Genomic DNA, 21,128 nt, shown 5'->3' on the forward strand with positions numbered 1-21,128 from the left:
GGTTGTTGCTTGAAATGAAGCACTGGTCATGTCTTGGGGTCAGTTATGCTTTGGTTATTAGTCTGTAATGCTTTGCATTATGTTAAAACATGTGCTGTGAAGCCTGAGAAATAATGCATTTCCCTTGTCCCTTTCCTGTGTCTATCTCTTATTATATATATAAAAATACATTTTATGTGATTAAAAACAATTTGAACCAATGTGTTAGTCTGGTGACTCTAGTCTGCTTCTCACAAGATGCTAGGCTCTGTTTAGTGAGTTGGTGTCAGTTTAGGGCTGCTTCCTGCTGGTTCCTTATCATGGGACTGAGTTTGCCCTTAAACATTGGCCTGTTGCAACACAATTAATTGTGAGACCCAGACCCACACCCACCCCTTTGAGCATTTTGAAAGCTGCCTCATGATGGATAGGAAGAATCCAATCAGAGAAGCTTAAAGGAAAGCCCTTGTATATTCAGGGAAGCCACTCAGATGGCAAAAATTGCACGCCAAGTGGTTAACGGCAGCCAAGTAATTGCTTCTGATTGTGGTGATAAAGCCTCTCAGAATCTCACTCGGCATTTTTCTTCAAGTTACAACACACTCAAGTGAGTCATGAGACAGAGCCATTCAGTGTGTGAGAAAAGGTCTCTAGCTTAGCCCATGCTGACTTTTAGTTGCTTCAGTTGTGGGCATTTGTTCTCATGCGACTGAAATGTCGCTGGGCCACTACAAAGCATCCAAAGTTCACAACAACTAGAGGTTCAAGGATACACTGGGGAGAGGAAATGATTGTTAAAGGAATTTAAGGCTGTAGTTTAGACATTGATCCCCCTGCCCCACAAAGAACAAGCCTAATAAACAGATCTGTTTTTTGTGGTGGTGGCGGTGGCATGTGTTCATTAGATTTCTATTAAATGAAATATAATTTAAATTGTTTTCTTTCTTTCTCTAAATGTTACTATAGAAACAAGTGTTTGCTTTGGAACACATCTGCAATTCTGTAGTGACATTTAACTTCAATCCAGGAAATAAGAGATTTCTGGTATGAATGCAGAAGTGTTAGTCAACATTTTTATTTGATTTGTTAAAAAATAGCTGAAGCCACAATCTGCAATGAAAGGCTCTTCAGAGGAATAAAGAAAGATCAGACTCTGAAGTACTCATCTACTTTCAAAAGTGAATTTTATTATAAATATCACTGTACAATGGTAAAAAAGGTTTAAAAATTGGGTTCATATGGAAGGGTAGAGTAGGAAAAAGTAGTTTCTTAGGTAAGACGTTCAAAATGTTGACTGGATGTTTTCAGAATACCCCAATAATTAATCCTGCTAGTTTCATAATAATTACCAGAAGGATCTTTCATAGAAATAATTGCTGCTCATAAATAATACAAAGGGTATCTATAAAAATACAAAACCTGGGATATTTCATAAATCATTAAAAATAAATATTTCATTTCAATATATATATATTCAGAGATCAAGATGAAAATCCAGCAAATTGAAAATCTTCTCCAAAGGGTAGCTATTTTCATCCAGTACAAAATGGCTCCGGATTTCCAAAATATAGGATGCTTGTGTGTCTGTGAGCAGTGAATGACACAGATCTGCTACTATCATGCCGTATGTGGTCTCTAAAGAAGGTGCTGCAAGAAACAATGAATGGTTCAAACATTATCACTTGACACCTTTCCAGTTTACACTCAAGATAAGCTATTCTCCCTGGACAAGCCGCCTCATACAAGAACAGGAAAAATAGGCTCTAACAGGGCTCCCCCAATAATATTTCCATTAGAACAATATGAAGCATTTTGTGACTTTCAGTAAAGCAGGGTAATCCATTCACAACTATCTAAAGTTTAAAAATATAAGTGTTCAAAAAGAGCAAAGCCTGCCACTGACATTGGATTATTGGTCAATACTGAGGAAACCCCAGGACTGTACAAGGCACAGTGGATGTCTGCAGAATACTCACAGAAGCACCACCCCTCTCTAACTAATCCACCCAGGGTGGAAAAAGTTCCCAGAACAGTTGGTATGTCTCTGTTGGAGAAACACCTGAATAAACCTCTCCCAGTTTAAGTTTAATGAGGATTTTTAAAGGACTGGAATTAGGGAGAACTCCAACTTTACATAAGTAGAAGCTGAATAACTGCAAACATTTGACCACTAAGTTTTGTCTGCTTTTTTAATTCAGTTACACAAATAAGTGTATTACCTATAGCCTTGTTCAGCCACTCTGCTGGAATATTGAGGAACATTTTCTCCATTAGTTCTGACGCCACTTGAACGGACACATCGCATTTCCCATCCTCTACAGTCATCAGTGCAGGTCTAAAGGAGGAAACAGGAAAAGTGCTATCAGTGCTAAGTCAAGTCAAGTCAATGTTTGTTACGGCAAACAGCATATGAAACCAAATTTTCTGCATGATTCTTTACATAAACAATCAATATGGGGTTTAACAATCAATATACTAATTAAGTGTACTTAAAACATGTGTCCTGTCAGTGCTTGAGTTTAGTGGCTTAATTTTTCATTAAACCCGAGGATTTGGTAATTAAGACATTCAGTCACATACTGTTATCCATATGACAAGTTCTTTTTTATTGCATTATCTTGATTTAATGACTCGGTAAGATACCTTGATTGAACAAGCAGGAAAAATTTGCTTCTATACAATATGCTAGTGTATTGTTTCAGTAGCCTTTCGTTGTATTTGAAAGTGGTAATGTATTTACAAGAGACTTTAGAAGCTGAATACTTACAGCCAGAGTGACTGCAACACTTTATTAGGATATTCCAGACATGAGCAGGAGGGGAAACTATGATTAAGTGAAGAATTTCTAATTCCTTCTAGAACTCATGTACTTGAATATTAGGGATTTGGGCATTTTAAATAATAAAATACGTATTAAGAAGAACAGTGTTTAATTTCTAAAAAGAAAAGCCTCTGTTCAAAAGATTGCCACGAAATTATATGCTCATATTTACAAGCCCCTGTCATTCCAGATGAACAAGGATCTGTAGGCACAAGCTCAATTACATTGTTACTTAGAGAGATCTCTATATTGGAAGACTCTTTGGGGAACAGCAATCAATACCTTTTTTTTCTTTTGACTCAGCCTCTTGTCTAGTGAGGGGAGTACATATACCTGGTTATTCTGGGGTATTATAATAAGTTAACCACAATAAAATACAGTTTGGGGAGCTTATCGATTGCAACTCCCTTGCTCTAGAGCAGGCTTCTTCAACCTTGGCCTTCCAGAGGTTTTGAGACTACAATTCCCATCATCCCTGACCACTGGTCCTGCTAGCTAGGGATCATTGGAGTTGTAGACCAAAAACATCTGGAGGGCCGAGGTTGAGGAAACCTGCTCTAGAGAATCCCCCAACCACACAGCTGAGTGCTTATTAGGGGCTGCAGGGGGGAGAAGTTATGGTGCAATTATACTGTTAGTATATTAAGCTGTATTTAAATGAAAGTTTAACTGTAGTACACTTAAAATCTTGAAAATATCAAAGGACAGGCATCTGAAACTTTCTATGAATCTTGTTCTCTACCCTATAACTGAAAACTGAAATGATGATCTTGGAGACCATCCAGTGTCAAAGAGGGCTGTGCCTAAAGACAACACCTTATAATTTCCCAAAGAAAATAGTACCACTCGTTTATTTTAGTGATAAATGGCATGAATCTCTATACTTAGGAACACCTCCATTTGTTGTTCAAATACATAAAGGCAGAACCCGGGGGTGGGGTGGGGTGGGGGTGGGGAGAAGTAGAGCAATAAGACTAAGCTTTTTTTAAAAAATAAATAAATACATGTTTGCAGCTGACCCGTCAAACAGGTCTTGTGATTCAGAATAAATTCAAGGGGGGAAAGTATACTCAAGCATATCTAACTTTTGGCTTCTTGAGTCAAGGACGTTCTCAGCTTTGAAGTTCCAAACACTTGACTAATGGTGGTGCTTAATCAGTTCGCTCTCTGTATGCAAGCAATTAAGGTGAACCGAATCCGTTGGCAGCTGAGCAGCTATTTCAGTCCCCCATTAATACTTTTAATCAACTACAAATAAATTGCAATTTCAAAGAGAAGCAGGTTGAGATGCTTAATTTCGAAATATACTAAATAATTAACACAGGACACTGGCTTCTAACTATAGCATTATCAGTTCCTGGGAAAGATTTCACCAGAAGTCATGCTCTTATAAAGTCAAAACCACCACAGGATTAAAGGCTTGTAGATGTAACTATCATTTGGTTTTACTACAACAATCAGATTTTAACTATTATAATATTTTAAATTCTATTTTTGGGAGGGAGAAGGCATTATGTAAATTCACATACCCACATCCGAAATAGAAACTTAACATTAATATACATACAGGGAGAGAAAGAGAGATGCAAGGCACACTTTCACGTTCTGAACCACCTGCCATGCCATTATTTTCAATCCTTGCTGCAGAGTTAAAATAAGCTGTAGATACCCAAGGAGCAATTAAGTAGACCAGGAAAGAGAAATGTCATGTTAATTTAATTGTTGCATGCAGTTAAACCTTAAACCAGACAAGAATCCATAATCATAAATGCAAATCCGATCCAGTATTTGCCTTTCAACAAATCTAATAGGCAAAAGAAATATTGGTGGGTGATAAATTCATATAAGAAACCCTTTCAAATAGGATTTTCACAATAGGCTTTCTATACTTCTCTTGCAGACAAGTACAAAATTCTGTTGTACAAAATTCAGTGTATAAGACTATGGACTAACCTGCCATTTGCCTCTCTCTATTATATACAGTAAATTGTCTCCATGTGAATGCTAACTGCAGAGTTGCTACAAAGCCCTTAACATTTCTGAGAGAGACCACCTCAAATATCAGCTATTGCTATATATAATAAAAGTCAGATGCATCTGTGGATTTTTTTGGGGGGGAGGGAGTTTCCCACCTGCATAAACTATCCACTACTGCCACCTAGTGTTTGTCGTCAGGTTTCGCTTCCAACAGAAGTTGCTAAATTATTTCAGCAAGGTAATTGGCTTCTTAAAACAAGATGCTGTTTCTAGTTTTTAGTGAATTGTTGCGCCAACAGTTTTCCAGGGGTCTCTATGTTACACTGGTACCCATAAATCTTTTGGACTTCAGCCTCAAGCTCTGTCAGCAACTTTTATTACCATGGGAATCACCAAAACAGATAGATAAAAATAGAGAGGGTTCTATCCAATGAAATCATGCTGTTTGCATATCCTGTTTCTGCCTGTGCAAAGGAACTTCCCCACTCCTCCCCCTGCATGTACATCAAGGCTGTTCTTGGGGGTTCCGTTTGGAAGAGAGGAGTGGAAGGGGAAGTTCTGTTGCACAAGCTGAACGCCTTGTGTTACTGGGATGGACTTTGGCTAATACAACCCAAAGATCACACTTTGTAATGAAGTAATAGTAATTTATACAAATATATGCATTAACACTTAGTTCTGTAACACTGACCAAACACAGTTTCTGTTAGACTGAGGTGTTTTTATCCTGTTGCACCACAACATTGTTTGCTTGGTAAGGCACTATGAGGGTGGAACCCCTTCAACAAAAATATGGAAGGACATAAAAACTAAACTAATACTTTAAATGGGAACTTGATGGTCTTTGGGGTTTATACACCATAAAGACGTTCAATATTTAAATGGTGTAAACAATGCTTATACAGTATTAAAATGTTGCATTTATAACCTGGCCTGCTTATCTCGTAATTCCCAGAAAGGGGTGTGAGACACTTGGCTCCTCCACAAGGTGCCCTTTGCTATGGGCTGCAACAGGATAGGGATGCCAAGGCACACAGCTGTGCATTTGCCCTTCCATAGGATTCGTCTTCATCTACCAGAAGAATCTACTTACCCTTCAACCCTCTGTGAAAAACTCACAAAAAGTTTTATCAGTTTTTCTACTACCCATTCATACCAAAGCAGTAAGAGTAGGGTGACAGAAAACCACAAGCCTAGTGAACGTAATTGACTCAATCTGACCCTGGGAGCATTTCACCAGACTGGATTGATTCCCTTTAAAACAAAGTTATGGAGAGAATGTAGAAGTTTAAATAAAACGTATGGTATCTCCTTTCACAATAATACACCTGCGGGCCAGATTCATATACAGTATTAATATGGCAGCTACCATCAACTGATTCTCATTCACTCACTCACTCACTCACTCACTCACTCACACATTCATCCATTCATTATACACACACTTTTTTACCTGTAGAATATCTTCATTTTATTAGAGGGTATGCAGCTAACACACTGTTTGTAGATCTTGTTATCATCTATCTGTAGTTCAAGTCCACATTTTGCACAGCCCGCATAGGTGATCCGAGTAAGAGAAGCAAATATCTGCTGCAGTGAAGTTTTATCATCAAAGACAAGTTGTCCATATGGAGAAGAGGCAACAGCAAACTTCAACTCTGAGATGCAGGCTTTCACTTGGATCATTCCTATGGAAACATAAAGGAGTTGTCTAGTCTCTTCTGCCGCCAAGAAAACAGGTAAATCATTATTGCCAACTGAATAATGGTAGCTACTTGCACTATCATGTAAATGGATTTTCATCTTATTCTAATCTTAATCTTGTTGTTGCTGTTTAGTCATTCAGTTGTGCCCAACTCCTCGTGACCCCATGGACCAGAGCATGCCAGGCACTCCTGTCTTCGATCTTAATCTTAGTCTACAGTAAACCCCATTGAGTTCAATGGGATTGTCTTTAAGGTGTGTTAGATTGCAGCCTAAACGGCTCTTCTTCACTGAACCAAATTAAAACAACAATGACATAGGGAGTGGCACGTGGAGCTCTCTTCTCCTAATGGTCCATATACTTCTTGAAAGAGCATTAAACATATTTCCCTTTGGGTTGGCACTCAGTCACCAGGTTTGCACAGATGTGGGACAACTCTAATTTAATTAGATACTTGGCATTGTGTGCTCCTTGTTTTATTTTTAATTGCTGCGATTTGCCCCCTCAAAGCTCTTCAGTACAATTTAATAAAGGAGCAAGAGAGAATCCTACTCCCTTAAAAAGAGGGAGGAAAAAAGAATGAAAATCTCACCAGAACATTTCTCCTCCAGAAGTGCAGCCAGGGTAGTTATACCCATCAGTGATCTGACATCCTTCTGAAAGTTCTCTTTGAACTCAATAGCTCTTCTATCATCATTGAAGAGGCACTCCAAAGATGTCCATGGTGTTGTATGCAATTCGAGTTCACCAGAGATAGGACTGTGTTTTGCAAATAGGTATTTGAATTCCCATATGTGGTCTAAGAAGAAAAGAATAACTCCACTTAGAATTTTAGATTCTACTTCCCTGTTAATATCCTCAGAAAACTTTGGATGGAATACTGCACTTTCAGAGATGATAAAAAAGAGGAATACCTTCAATGCTGTGTGCAAAAAATAAATACATAGCATTTTGAGTGTTTAGAAAGCAGATAAATTTGCCTAGTTTACACAAACATCTTTCTTGGGAGATGCTATGAGTGGTGGAGGAAGTCACATCAGGGCCAACCCATCCTACTCACCACATGCATCTGTCCCATGTACGCATGTAATGCAGGGATAGAGAACCTGTGGCCCTCCAAATGCTGCTAGACCCCAACTTTCATCAGTCCCAACCAGCACGGCCAATGATAGGAATGCTAGGAGCTGTAGTCAAGCAACGTCTGGAGGGCCACAGGTTCCTCAGCCAATGAAAGTTTGCACAGGACCAATGCCTTTAGAATCCAAATCACATAGACCAGGGGTCCATAAACTTTTTCAGCAGAGGGCCAGTCCACTGTTCCACAGACCTTGTGGGGGGCCGGACTAGACTATATATATATTTTTTGGGGGGGTGAATGAATTCCTATGCCCCACAAATAACCCAGAGATGCATTTTAAATAAAAGGACACATTCTACTCATGTAAAAACACACTGATTCCCGAGCCATCCGCGGGCCAGATTTAGAAGGCGATTGGGCCAGATCCGGCCCCCGGGCCTTAGTTTGCCTACCCATGACAGAGACACACATCATATGGTCAATTCCGACACAGGTCACATATTGCATGGTTTGGGCTTGCTCCTATTGGATGAATATTTTATTACAATCAAGGTGAGAGAAGGCAACCATTAAAGGTCTCCTAGTGTACTCATAGCTGGGAAGAGATTTCAATTTCCTGGCTTACAGATCATGGCCAAAACCACTGAACAACATCTCTTTAAAATCCTTGCAACAAAAGATAGTCGTATTTCAATTTCAATACATATGAACACTTCTTTATATTCAGAATGTTACTGTATCTTCTGAGGAACGTGCTCAAGATTACACTCTCACATAATTAATATATTTATAAGGAAATAATGGCTTGTAAATACTTTGATTTCCAAAAGAAATGACCTCTGTATGCTGATCTATTTTCCTATACTCAGTAGTACTATGAATGACCACCACATGCTGCTCTATGGTGAGTGAGTCATAATGCTCAGTTGTCACGACCTACAGCCCTGGTTGGCATGAAGTGAGCTCCTGATCCTGGTAGTCTTGATAGGAACATTTAGGATTTTTCAACAGACATAGATATTTGGACAGTTAAGAACACAAGTCTTATCTTACCTTCCAGATATAGTCTTTTAATGATTAAACACAAATTGTTTGAAATTTCAAATTACTCACAAAACTAACTGTAGACTAAATTGCAAGGTTGAATGACAAATGTTAGATGAATTGCAATGTTAGATTTCTTTGCCTTAATTTAACAAAACAGAGCTTGAAATGAATGCCATAAAAAGCAGTCAGCTACCTGCAGTTGTTTAAAGAACAGAAATCTTAATATTTTTGCACAGGGACACACAGGAGAATACACAAGATGACCCTGCAATATACATGGACATATATCACATAACGATAGGCAGTTTGCTAGTTCTAACATAAAGAGAGACTATTTTTGTTGCTTAACATAAAAGCCTTTAACTAGTTAGTAACCATTTGGAAACAAATTGAAAAAGTTGCAAAAATGATTGATATTGCTATGTCAGAAGTAATAAATCAGCCATACATTTGACAGGCATTTGTAATATACAGTATGAGATAGCCATTTCAAACAAAAATGAGATTAGGGTCAAATGATAACATGCTGTTTGCTCCCTTCTGTTGCCCTATGTCAATGGATTACACAGACAAAGAATTCCACAAATATTGCATTAAAACAAGTAGTGACTTTTTACCTCTTTTCATTTGAAGCTGAGGACAGTGAGCTGATAGAGCGCCCCATAACACCAAGACATAATGCTGATCCTTGATTTGTTCCACTGTTAAAATAATTTTTCTTTTTGTTTCTCCTTTGTAACTGTATGTAGATTCTAAAGATAAAATATTGCAAACACAAACATGATTTATATAGAAGTTGAGGGGGGAGTAGTTGAGGGTGCTAATGTTAAGTAAAGCAGAATTTTGACACCAAAAATTATACGGAAGAGGGGGAAACTAACAATTCAGCTGAACATGCATCAGGTGGAGCCTGGTTAACTTCACCATATTAAACAATCATATTTCCAGAAACTACAGTATTATGAACCACAATCAGGAAATGGTACAAGGTAATGGTTGATCAACATTTCCTGAAAATCTTTTCCCAAACATTGAGTGACTTGGCCCCATCAAATATTGTATTATATGCTGTTTTAGACAACAACACAATGAACTACTTTTGGTTTTGGCATATCCAGTGGTATTTTTGACCTTCCCCCTTTGAACAGCAGATCTCCATGCCAGATCAAACTACTTTGAAAGTCCCCTTGGTTTTGAAAAGGGGTTACTATGTGGAACATGAAGGGATGTTTTTAAAAAACAAGTCATTGGGCACATAGAATAAGCCATATAGAACTCTGCATCCTGGATATAAAATCTTCCTTTCAAACAGGATGAAAATTCATTGACAAGCAGCAACTTTTTATGTGTGATGCTACATATATATATGCAATCAATCCATCAATAACCTGTTTCCAAAATGAACAAAATTGAAAACAGGTATTAGTGAATACTTTGAGTTAACCCTTAATCAGTTTTAGAAGGCATTTCTTTCAGAATGTCAGAAATATTTGTACATTCTGAGGATCCCACTTTTGGAATAAGGAAGATGCTACATAGATTAAAAAGATGAACTGGTGAAAGGAACATGCCATTATTTTGCTCTCTGAGAATGCCAGGTAATAGCTCTCCAATCATACACTCATTTTAGGAAATCTAGACCTATCGTCAATTCTTATCTAGGATATTAATCATTACTACTGAAGAATCTGGGACAGAGCACACAGCTCTGTCGTTAGCCACGTGAGCCACCTCACTGAAATCACTGGCTTAACTTCACTAGTAAGGTATGTTGTTAAATCAGATAAGCTCTCTACCTAAGCAAATGAAAACATTATTTGTAAGTAGGGAAACTTCAGGTAGTCTCATAAATCAAACAATGACCATTTTCTTATCTATAGTATTTCAGGTACCATGCTCCCCCTTTCTCCTTGAGAGGGATCTGAAAAGTCTGTTTAAGTATTTAGTGAGAGGACGGAAATATGTCACAGAAGAAATAGTTGTATTAATAACATGCATAGTGGCTGTTTTCTCTCAAACAGGTAAGTCAGAGGGAGGTATATTTTCAAGGTCTACTCTTAGGTTTTTAAAATCTGTAGCCAGGGAACTATCATGTCCACCTTATTCTTTTCAATCTCAAGATACAGCCCCAGTGAAATATAGGATTAAAAAGTCAACTGACCTGATAGCACAGTGATGTTGATAATTTTCACTATTGCGTGCACCAATCTATCTGGTTTGAGCTGATCTAGTTGAATATGTTGTATATTGTTCAAAGTCTGGGTCTTCCTATGGGGGAGAGCTTGAAGATAGGCATGCTTGGAAGACACATATGCCAGCAAATCCTGGAGAATATTGACATCCACTATATGCGAGACTAGAAAAGAACATATATAAAATTAAAAAGTATCTCTAATTTTTGGGCAGGGGGGCTGTATGTTTCACCTATGGTAATCCCAGACCAAAATATCACTTGCAAGCATAACTAGCAATGTTCTTAACTTAATTCAGAAATAGTAATTTAAAAATTATGTACTACTTAATGCCAAAATAGGCTTCTAAGCCGTTAGAAATAAATTTTAAAGATTGTTGTTTAGTCGTTTAGTCGTGTCCGACTCTTCGTGACCCCATGGACCATAGCACGCCAGGCACTCCTGTCTCGCACTGCCTCCCGCAGTTTGGTCAAACTCATGTTCGTAGCTTCGAGAACACTGTCCAACCATCTTGTCCTCTGTCGTCCCCTTCTCCTAGTGCCCTCCATCTTTCCCAACATCAGGGTCTTTTCCAAGGATTCTTCTCTTCTCATGAGGTGGCCAAAGTATTGGAGCCTCAGCTTCACGATCTGTCCTTCCAGGGAGCACTCAGGGCTGATTTCCTTAAGAATGGATAGGTTTGATCTTCTTGCAGTCCATGGGACTCTCAAGAGTCTCCTCCAGCACCATAATTCAAAAGCATCAATTCTTCGGCGATCAGCCTTCTTTAAGGTCCAACTCTCACTTCCATACATCACTACTGGGAAAACCATAGCTTTAACTATACGGACCTTTGTCGGCAAGGTGATGTCTCTGCTTTTTAAGATGCTCTCCACTAACCAGTGGAAGCAACAAAGACAACAGGCATTTTAAAGATATATATTTATTAATGCAAATACAATTTCAGAAGTGATAGTTAACTAAATTTTACTCAGGGTAAGCATTGAAATTAATGGACCTTAGTCATGTTCGTTAATTTCAGCGGCTCTACTGAGTAAAACTTAGTTTAATACCACCCAGAAGGCACTCATAAAGGCACAATTTGTACATCACAATTTGTACATAGTTTTGCTCCTCTCCACTAACCAGTGGAAGCAACAATCCATGTTGTTGTATCCAAGCTTATACCATAGCTTGTTTCATCCAAACAAACCTTGATTAGTAAACAAAAAACAAACCTTGATAACACCATGGTTTGTTTGCTGTGGAACAAATCATGATTCTCCAGGGATCATGGTTTTCTGCTACTGTTAGCTAGAGGGAAGGAATGAAAGAGCCTTCTGCACATCTGCCATGTAGTTTACCATGATGTGTGAATGCTGCCACTGTGATTCATGTGTTTTTTAAAGGCATCATCTATCTATGTGTTTATTCAGGAAATTTTTTATCACATTGGCCCTGTTCAGTTTCTTTCTACGAGAGCATCCTCGGCTCTTCTCATCAGCAGACAGAAATTTATGCTCAATCACATCACCTGCACCCATGCCTTCCCTGAACCTAGATTGAAATTCAGATAGATATTGGGATACAAAGTATGTATTATTGGGGAGAGCAGGATAGGGAGATAGGGAAGAAAGTGAGTGGGCAAGCATATAACATGCACATTTCATGTAGAAAAATGTTTTACTGAGCCATAGGTATGCAAGAGACAGTTCACAAGTTCAACAGGCCAATAATGTTTTCTACATTCTTGTGTTCCTCATGCATTAAATATTTGGATTAAATTTGTCTGAAGGGTATGAACTTTAGTAAAAGAAGTGATGATATTATACAGCCATTTTAAGAAAGTTTGGGAAATACTAGATTTAAATTATTAAGGAAATCATGAATTGGGACAAGAGGAGTTCACTGTATGCAAAGTATCAAAGCTTACATTTGTTCTGATTAATAGTCGAGCAGCTTCCAAGATTCAATAACTGACTAGTGAACGTTGACTGCAGCAGTATTTCCCCATTCCAGCGATTCTCATTTATAATCACATCTGCAATGAAGAGAAGAAACCTCAGTCCGGGTCACAGGGTGGGGGACACACACAGACATATCCCACTTCAAATCTACAAGCTGGACTAGTCCCTGTTCAAAAACTTAGCGCCACCAAGTTGTTCAAGCTTTGCATGACATTTTAGATATTTAGTCTGTCTGAATTGGGCAAAGATATGGCAATATTAAAAGTCCAGCTTTCAATCCAAATTTTGGCTTCAAAACACGTTGTGGAGAACCCTTCACAACTGCCTGTCTCTGCTAGGGTGACAGTAAATACAGTTCTGATGGGAAAAAAGAATAATTTTTCAAAGTTGAGTCTTCAGAGATAGCATAAGAGTTTTGCCAAGCCTCCAATCCATGTTTTTATGAATTGAGTCACCAACTGTTTTCTTTCTCCTCCATCATTGTGGCAAACACTGATTAGCACTTGACCTCCAAACAAAAATCAGAAACTCACTTCAAACCTTGACTTTGGAGGGCAAACACTAATAAATGCTTTTCAATTCCAGTGCTACAGCAAATCATGCTTATTGTTAAGCTGCAAACTGACAGTGATGCCACATGCAAGGGAAGAAGGAGAAGCGAGTGCAAAGGTTGTTTCTGATCATCCAATCTGAGCAGATGCATGTCGAGAAAAGAAAAATCTCTTATTTAATTGTGCTCCAATTTAGTTGCTGCCTTGAGTTAAAGCAGTATTAAAAATACTGGCTTTGTGGGGAGCAGAGAACAGATTATGCAGTGTCATGATATTGTTCGATAGAGGTTTCTTGGATGTTCCAAATAGTTAGGAAACATTAATTGTAGGGTGGGACTGGAGAGCGACTCCTCTACCACATCTCTATAGTTGTGGTGTAATTTTTATAATTGTGCTTACAATAGGGAATGTGTTTCAGAGACACTTTACATTGTACCCGAGACTCAGCAGAAAGGTATATATACCAGTTCACTGTCTAGAATACTGCCTATGGAAAATGTCATAAATGAACTGATAAGTGCCATTTTACCCCTTACCTGTGAACAGTACGATATCGCCAGGAAACATTGTAAGTGACCAAAATGCTGCTGCTCTCCACAGCGCAATCTTTCGTTGTACTTCAGACTGATCAAAAACTACGACTGTGGCTAGAGGGACTCTTGAGGACAATTTAGATCCTGGCTTTGTTTGTATTTCTTTAATATGGCAAGGATGTAGAACTGTGACTAAGACGGTGTACTTCTGACCTTTGCATAAACAGTCTTTAAGCAGGGATGGGTGTTTCAAAAGTTTCTTAAACCCTGAAATTCTCAGTTGCTCTATTTGTGGAACTGCACATACTGGAGAACAAATCAATTTGGCTTTCTTTGATTGCCGTTGGTCTCCAAGTGTAATGTAAGTTGCTGGTGAAATATCTTCAGATGTTTGAGATCTTTTACCAGAGTGGCTGACTTGAGAACACAATATTCCTTTCTTCCGTGGTTCAATATAATGTACTTCTTTCTTAGGTTGATCATCAGATGAACACAAATGGTCAGTAGGCATATCAGCATTTTCTTGAAAGCTATTTTCTCTCAAATACGAGTTGCTTTTCACGGTACTATCAAAGTCAAACAGTTCAAGAGAGCTATCTGTATCAGTGATATTTGCACAAAAACCACCATTTTCATTTAACTGAATATGCAGTTCTGTGGATGCTTCATCTTCCCTACAAAGTCCATCCAATTCTGTTCCACTCGCCTTTGTACATTTGTTTTGTGTTTCATTTTGTCCTACAGCATGCCCTCCTGAAAGCAGAGCAACTTGGCTTGAAGTCAGAATACTAAGGAATTCAGTGTCTGTTGAAACTGGAAGATTTGAATACATATTTAGTGGTTTTCCAGATTCTTTCATTACTTGTGGGAAACATCCTTCCAAGTATTGATTCAAGAGCTGGTAATGAGCACACTGAACATCTGATGGTTTATCATCCTGTCCTATAGACTCTAGACCTCTGCTAAACTTTTCGGTACTAGAAGCCAAGGGAGGAATAGTAAGGTTGTTGTGCATCTTACTGGTACCTCCTTTGGCATCTTCAGATTGATTGCTTGGTTCACCTGTTTTTGTATCAGTGAGAAGCTGCTGATATGGAAGATGCTTAGCTTCATTGCAGAGTAATTTTACTCTTCCAGCCCCAGCTCTAAAGTCTGTCAAAAAACCATCAGTCAACCCATATTCTTTTCCACCATCTGGTGGGAAGTGATTTTTCGACTGAGCAGTCAATTCTGTATCATTCGGTGTCCGATGATCCACATGTTCAAGACACATACATTTTCTAGTACAAAGTTTAAAAGTGTCCTTAGGAAATGAAAAGTAGAGTTTCTGCCATTTTTCAGCAGTAGATGCTGAAAACCTCTCTTCTTTAGAAGTCTTTAATGAGGCTGGGAGGCTAGGTGCACCAAAGAAAATATGAATTTGAGGTGCTGCGGACATGCTGTTCTTTCAGTTTTTTGATTATGAAGAAATTTTTAATAAATATAATAGTTCATTTAACACACGGTGCTTAAAATGTGACTTATAATCACTCTTCATTTTTCAAATAATTCATTAAAGGGTAGCAATATTAGTATTTCATACAAATTACCCAAATAAAAAATCCATCCTACTGATTTGGGAAGGTGGTTAAGTATCCCTAATAAAACATTACAAACTGAGATGTATCATACAACTGAAACACAGTGTTTGTGTTTTAAAGAGCCCAGAACACTATTGTGTCCAACAGCCATTTCTACCCATGTGACTTTTATGGGATGAGTCACAGTGAGCCCGGGAAACATGCTTCAACAGCATCAGACTTCTTAAGGGATATGCTACTATTGTCTCTAAAACTTAGCTGTGTTTGTTAACTTTTAGTTAAATATGCAGGTTTATTAAAATTCTTGAAGACAAGGAGATGACAACATCAATGAAATTTTCCAGTCCTGTTTCTGTGTTGAAATATTATGATTTTCATATTATTCAAATCTGGATGTTCACTGCTACTTGGCACTTTGGACATCAGCTTCTGCTCCCATCTGGCATTTTTTTTGGCGAAACATGCACAATCATGAATGCTTCCACTTGAAATCAGGAGCCCAAGATCTCCGATACGTATTCCAGATTTTTGATCTCCTGTAAAATATTTTTTTTAAAACAAGCACAACGCTCAATAAAATTCTTAAGCATGTATTACTTAACACATAAAACAATTATTTATATTCTATTTTCCTTCTTAAAGAGGAACTCAGCAGGTTACAATAAGAAACATTTCCCTCTCATTTTATCAGAAAATCTTTAATGCATATTCTTAGTTGCCCATCAGAGGTCACCAAATCCTTAGAAAACTATGAGTACTGTAGATTCTACATTGTAGCATGACTGTATGAGGCATATATAATATACACACGTTTTATAATCAATCCAGCTCTGGAGCAGTATTAAACATACCCTAACATATTTTATTTACTCTCTGCCCTAATAGGGACAAGTGTTTTATTTCACGTAGAATCTAAAATTGAGATTCCTTTTTTTATGAAAGGAACACACCAAAAGTGAAAGAGGACTGTGAGATGCAGTGGGTAGGATCAATTGAGTATGGGTGCTTTAGGTACACATTATTTATTGTGGCTTCATGGATCTTGTGGATGAGCAACTGTCCACATTACACTTTAAAACAGTTTCAAGTTCAATAGCACAGTGAAGAACATGGGTTGATCACATCCAGCTGAAACAAAAAGAATAACCCAGTATTTATAGGTAATTTATAAAGAGAAAATAATGGCAGGGATGAAGTAGACAGAAGGTAAAAGAGAGAGAGAGAGAGAGAGAAATTGGGAACACTGTTCAGTGTTGCCTAATCCAAGGCTACGGTTTTCAAATAACATCCGTAGGATTTAAATGGGTCTGGTAAAAGAGAAAGATCAGCCAAGGTCAACATGAACCACAAAGTCTGAGAAAGATACAATACTGCTGGAAACAGCAGTGCCAAAGCAGAGATTAAAGGTTATGCAGTGTTTGAAAAAAGGCATGATGAAACTTTAGGCACTGGCCTACTATCAACAGGTTGGAGTTTGCTACCTCTGAGTTGCAGAGTTCAAAAGTGACAGAGGAATGACAAGAGTAAATAATTTGTTTAGGTCAGCCCCACAGAGCATAGGTTTGAGACCACTTGCCCCATTTGTTCATTAGTATGTTACATTTAACTTACTTCTGTTATAATTTTATCCAGCCCTTCTTCCTATAGGACAGTGTACACATAGTAAAAAACAAACAAACAATCCATTTCAACATTTAAAACCAATAGCCATATAGAAGTACTATCAGTGCAAGAGTTTAAAAATACAATGAATTATAGTTGGAAGGGATCCCAAGGGTCATCTATCCAAACACCTGCAATGCAGGAATTGCAACTACATCATACATGACAGATAGCCATCCAACCTCTGCTTTGCCTTACCAACAAAGAGAAACTAAAATATACAAGTGGGAACTGCAACAAAATGTTGCAGTGTGAGTACTACTATTCAGGGTTCTAGTCATCCAACAATGTCTCCTTTTGGGATTCCCCATTCAATTCCTCATCCAACTTTACACTTCTATGATTCTATGATCTCCTCTTGCTTTTGGCCTCCCACACAACATACATGTAGCTTCCTATTGCTGCTGGGCGGCAGAGGGGGGTGCTCCTAAAGCTTTCCCCTATAACTTTTACAAACCTAGGGGTTCCTCTAAACATGCTGATACCTTCTTCTTTCTCAATGGCATCATTTAGATTACATAGCCATCATAACTCAGCACCTGAGAATAGTATTATTATATACAGCACTTCAATTCTTTGCTCATTCCTCCTAACTTAAAGAACTTCCTGAAAGTAGGAAACAAAATGCTACAAACAATTTGAGATAGAGCCTCTAGAGCAGTAACAACTCTGGAGAAGCTGTATTGTGCTTGATTCCCCAAATAGTAGGGTTATCATTATACTGAGGCACTACCGGTACTTAAAGCATACTAACAAAAACAGGAGAAACTGTACTACACACAGAGAGATATATACTAAGCTACTTTCTGTAAACAGCAGGGAATGTTTCCCACTAAATTAGGTTCCTGCAAAGGTCAATTCAGAAATAGAAGATCACCTAAGTAAAGAAAGCACTCCATGCTTGACCTGACAAAATCATTATAATCTCAGATTTCATTAAAACACACTGGTTTAATTTAATATCTGGTTTAATTTTTTAAAAAACAAACCCTTATGGTTTCAGTGGAGGAACAGGAAAGGGGGAGAAAGAAGAACGCTAGTTTCACTCAGCATTTCTAGTGGTTGATACCACACATTGGAACAACCTTCTTCAATGGCAGCACTCCAAATTACTGCTGACAGATGTTCATTTGGACTGCAATCTCTGAATATCGATGCCAAGATTGTGGGGCGCTCTCTCACATTAGGTAGCTGGGCTGAGGTTCATACAATTCTTGCTATGTAGAAGCAGGCTACAAAAAACTCACCCACTCCCAAGCCATGTCTAATTTCAATGAGATTTTGTATTATCAGAGGAGAACTTTACATTATTTATAGCTTTGCATCTTCTACACCAGTGTTTCTCAACCTTTTTTGGGCAAAGACACACTTGTTTCATGAAAAAAATCACGAGGCACACCACCATTAGAAAATGTTAAAAAAATTAACTCTGTTCCTATATTGACTATATATAAAGTAATTCTCCCACGGCACACCAGGCAACATCTCGCGGCACACTAGTGTGCCACGGAACAGTGGTTGAGAAACACTGTTCTACACAAAAACTGTTGCTAATTCTATACAATAATAAAAAGAAAAACTGTTGCTTTGGAATTAAATGTTTACAATCTAGGGATACAATCTTGCATCTAATGCTATGCTTTGAAACTAGGTGACCACAGCAGAACTAAGTGTGTACAGTGCTACCTTGGTTCTCAAACTTAATCTGTTCTGGGAGTTGGTTCAACTCCTGAAATCATTTGAAAACCAAGGCGCGGCTTCTGATTGGCTGCAGGAGTTTCTTGCACTCAAGCGGAAACCGCGTTGGACATTTGGCTTCTGAAAAACATTCGCAAACCGGAACACTTACTTCCAGGTTTGCGGCATTCAGGAACCAATTTGTTCAACAACTAAGCCGTCCGAGAAACAAGGTACCACTGTATACCTGAATCCAAATACAGTCATATCTTGGGTTACAGATGCTTCGGGTTGTGCGTTTTCGGGTTGCGCACTGCGCCAAACCGGGAAGTACCGGAACGGGTTAGCAGATTTAGCAGAAGTGCTAAATCACACTTTGTGCATGTGCAGAAAGAAGTGCTGGATTGCAACCTGCGCGTGCACAGACGCGGTGCTGCGGGGAGCAAATGTGCCTCCCACACGGATCATGTTCACAACCCAAGCGTCCACTGTAACTGGATTCATGCAAGAGACTGGTGTTGATCCACCTGAGCATCTTGCCCCAAAGATGATAAATTTGACACTGCACTATAATTGCCTAGATTAGAAGGAACAACAGATGGTTTTTAATCAGACCTGCAAATACTCGCTCCTTCAGATCAGCAATAACAGTTGAGTTTAGAAGTAACATTAAACCACAATACATAAGAATAAACCATGGTTAATTTAAAACAGGAAGCAATGCTTGAACTTGTGGCCATGCAGGAGGAAGAAAGAGGATGGAGGTGTGTATGAGCTTGACACTCACAGAGGCTCATCCCCATAATGCTAAGCAATGCTTTGTGTTTCATCTTATGGAGGCCTATGAGGCATTCATTGACCTTGTTATAAAATCAGAAAGGACAAGTGTCAAGCAGGCACATCATGGCACAGACCCAGTCAAGCACCTTGCCCACACCCTCAGCTGAAATCAACCGATATCCATCTAACCACCTGCAACAAGCAGAACCTAAGCTGCCTTTTGGTATAAACCCCAAGCCAGAAACAATTCAAGGTACTTTATCTGCAAAATGTGTTTTTAAGACAGGAATTATTTATGCAGCAATCCTAAAATTATTTGCTCAAATGCCTGCAAAGCCTTAAACACATTTCACCTTTCATTTGCTTTTAATATCTAATACACAGAAGAATATGGGATGACAATTTTAAAATTATGGAAGAAGAGAATGCTACAGTAAGGCTGTTAATAAATGTTCATTGCTCTGCATTTCTCTAGTGACATATGGCAATCAGTTTTTTTATATTACATTTAGATTCTGTACTAAAGTAAAAGAGAGAGATAAAACCTGCAACCGACGTATACTGGTTAGAACTAAAAGGCACATTTCCATTACCTTTGTTAATTATTACACAATTTCTTAATCTGTTCCACTATAAGTGGCCAATAGAACATTTGCTTTTTATCTCTGAGGTGGTCAGAGTCTTACTGATGGGTCAATGATCTCTTAAAATGTGACTAACTGCATCAGCAAATTTGAGCTTTGCTACAAGCTGCAACTGATTGTTGTAACGGCTCTTACTACACAATTAGAAGCCATGAAATAAGAAAAAGGGCTTGCACAAGCAATATAACAAGATATAAAGTCTTTTGACACAAAGCACTGCTATACCATCTCTCTCTCTCTCTCTCTCTCTCTCTCACACACACACACACACACACACACGAGAATCTGTGGGGAGTTCTATTATGTCTAGCAAATTATCTTTAGTCACTTCAAAGACCAAATTAGAGATCAATGTTATAGTTACTTCTTAGCAAAACAATTAACAGCCTACTTCTATGCAGAGTTAGGCACACCTACTTAGGGAGGCTTAACTGGCTGTTAGGGGTTACTTATATAACGCTTACTGTTGTACACAGAAGAACAGCTAGAATGAACATGTACTAAAGGCCTTATTTAAATGTGCATTCGGGGGGGGGGGGAGCAAGTGGGATGGAAAGAGTACACTTGATTCGGTCTCCAAAATGAACTGATTTCTCCCAACCTATTTCCACTCCCAACCAAACAACTGTCCCACCACATGTGCCAGTAAGTGCCAATATCCTGGCAGTCCCTCCAGCACATGAGGAAAGAGCTCAATGACATATGAGCCACCCAATTTGGTGTCAGGGACCATTAACATGCTAATACCTCCCTCACATTTGCCAACATAGATTGATGTTTGTCTTGTACCACAAAGTCATCTACTCCTGCCCTTCAAGGGTCAGCTGCAATTCTGTTCCCACCATATACTTATGCCATATATATACTTTTATTCCTAGGCATCAATCATGGGTATGATTAGGTACCTTGCAAGTAGTAGTGAAGATATGGACACCCTGTGCTGTCCAATATAAAGG

At 38.5% G+C, this 21,128-nt stretch overlaps 1 protein-coding gene across 11 annotated transcripts in view; it reads right to left on the bottom strand.

Moving 5' to 3' along the window:
- Window positions 1-1,146: 1,146 nt before the first annotated feature.
- SHLD2 (shieldin complex subunit 2) overlaps window positions 1,147-21,128 on the bottom strand; it is a 31,661-nt gene continuing 11,679 nt past the window's right edge. For all 11 annotated transcript variants that reach the window (XM_088670162.1, XM_088670161.1, XM_088670157.1 and 8 more), the window contains 8 exons: window positions 13,833-15,945; window positions 12,712-12,819; window positions 10,769-10,963; window positions 9,225-9,359; window positions 7,075-7,281; window positions 6,231-6,465; window positions 2,199-2,314; window positions 1,147-1,626 (listed from right to left, as the gene is read on the bottom strand). In XM_088670162.1, coding sequence (XP_088526288.1) covers window positions 1,454-1,626; window positions 2,199-2,314; window positions 6,231-6,465; window positions 7,075-7,281; window positions 9,225-9,359; window positions 10,769-10,963; window positions 12,712-12,819; window positions 13,833-15,267 — 2,604 coding nt within the window. In that variant the 5' untranslated portion in view covers window positions 15,268-15,945 and the 3' untranslated portion in view covers window positions 1,147-1,453. The remainder of the gene's footprint in view (window positions 1,627-2,198; window positions 2,315-6,230; window positions 6,466-7,074; window positions 7,282-9,224; window positions 9,360-10,768; window positions 10,964-12,711; window positions 12,820-13,832; window positions 15,946-21,128) is intronic.

The sequence above is a fragment of the Zootoca vivipara genome, chromosome 5 (assembly GCF_965207765.1).
Source record: "Zootoca vivipara chromosome 5, rZooViv2.hap1.1, whole genome shotgun sequence".
Lineage (NCBI taxonomy): Eukaryota > Metazoa > Chordata > Lepidosauria > Squamata > Lacertidae > Zootoca > Zootoca vivipara.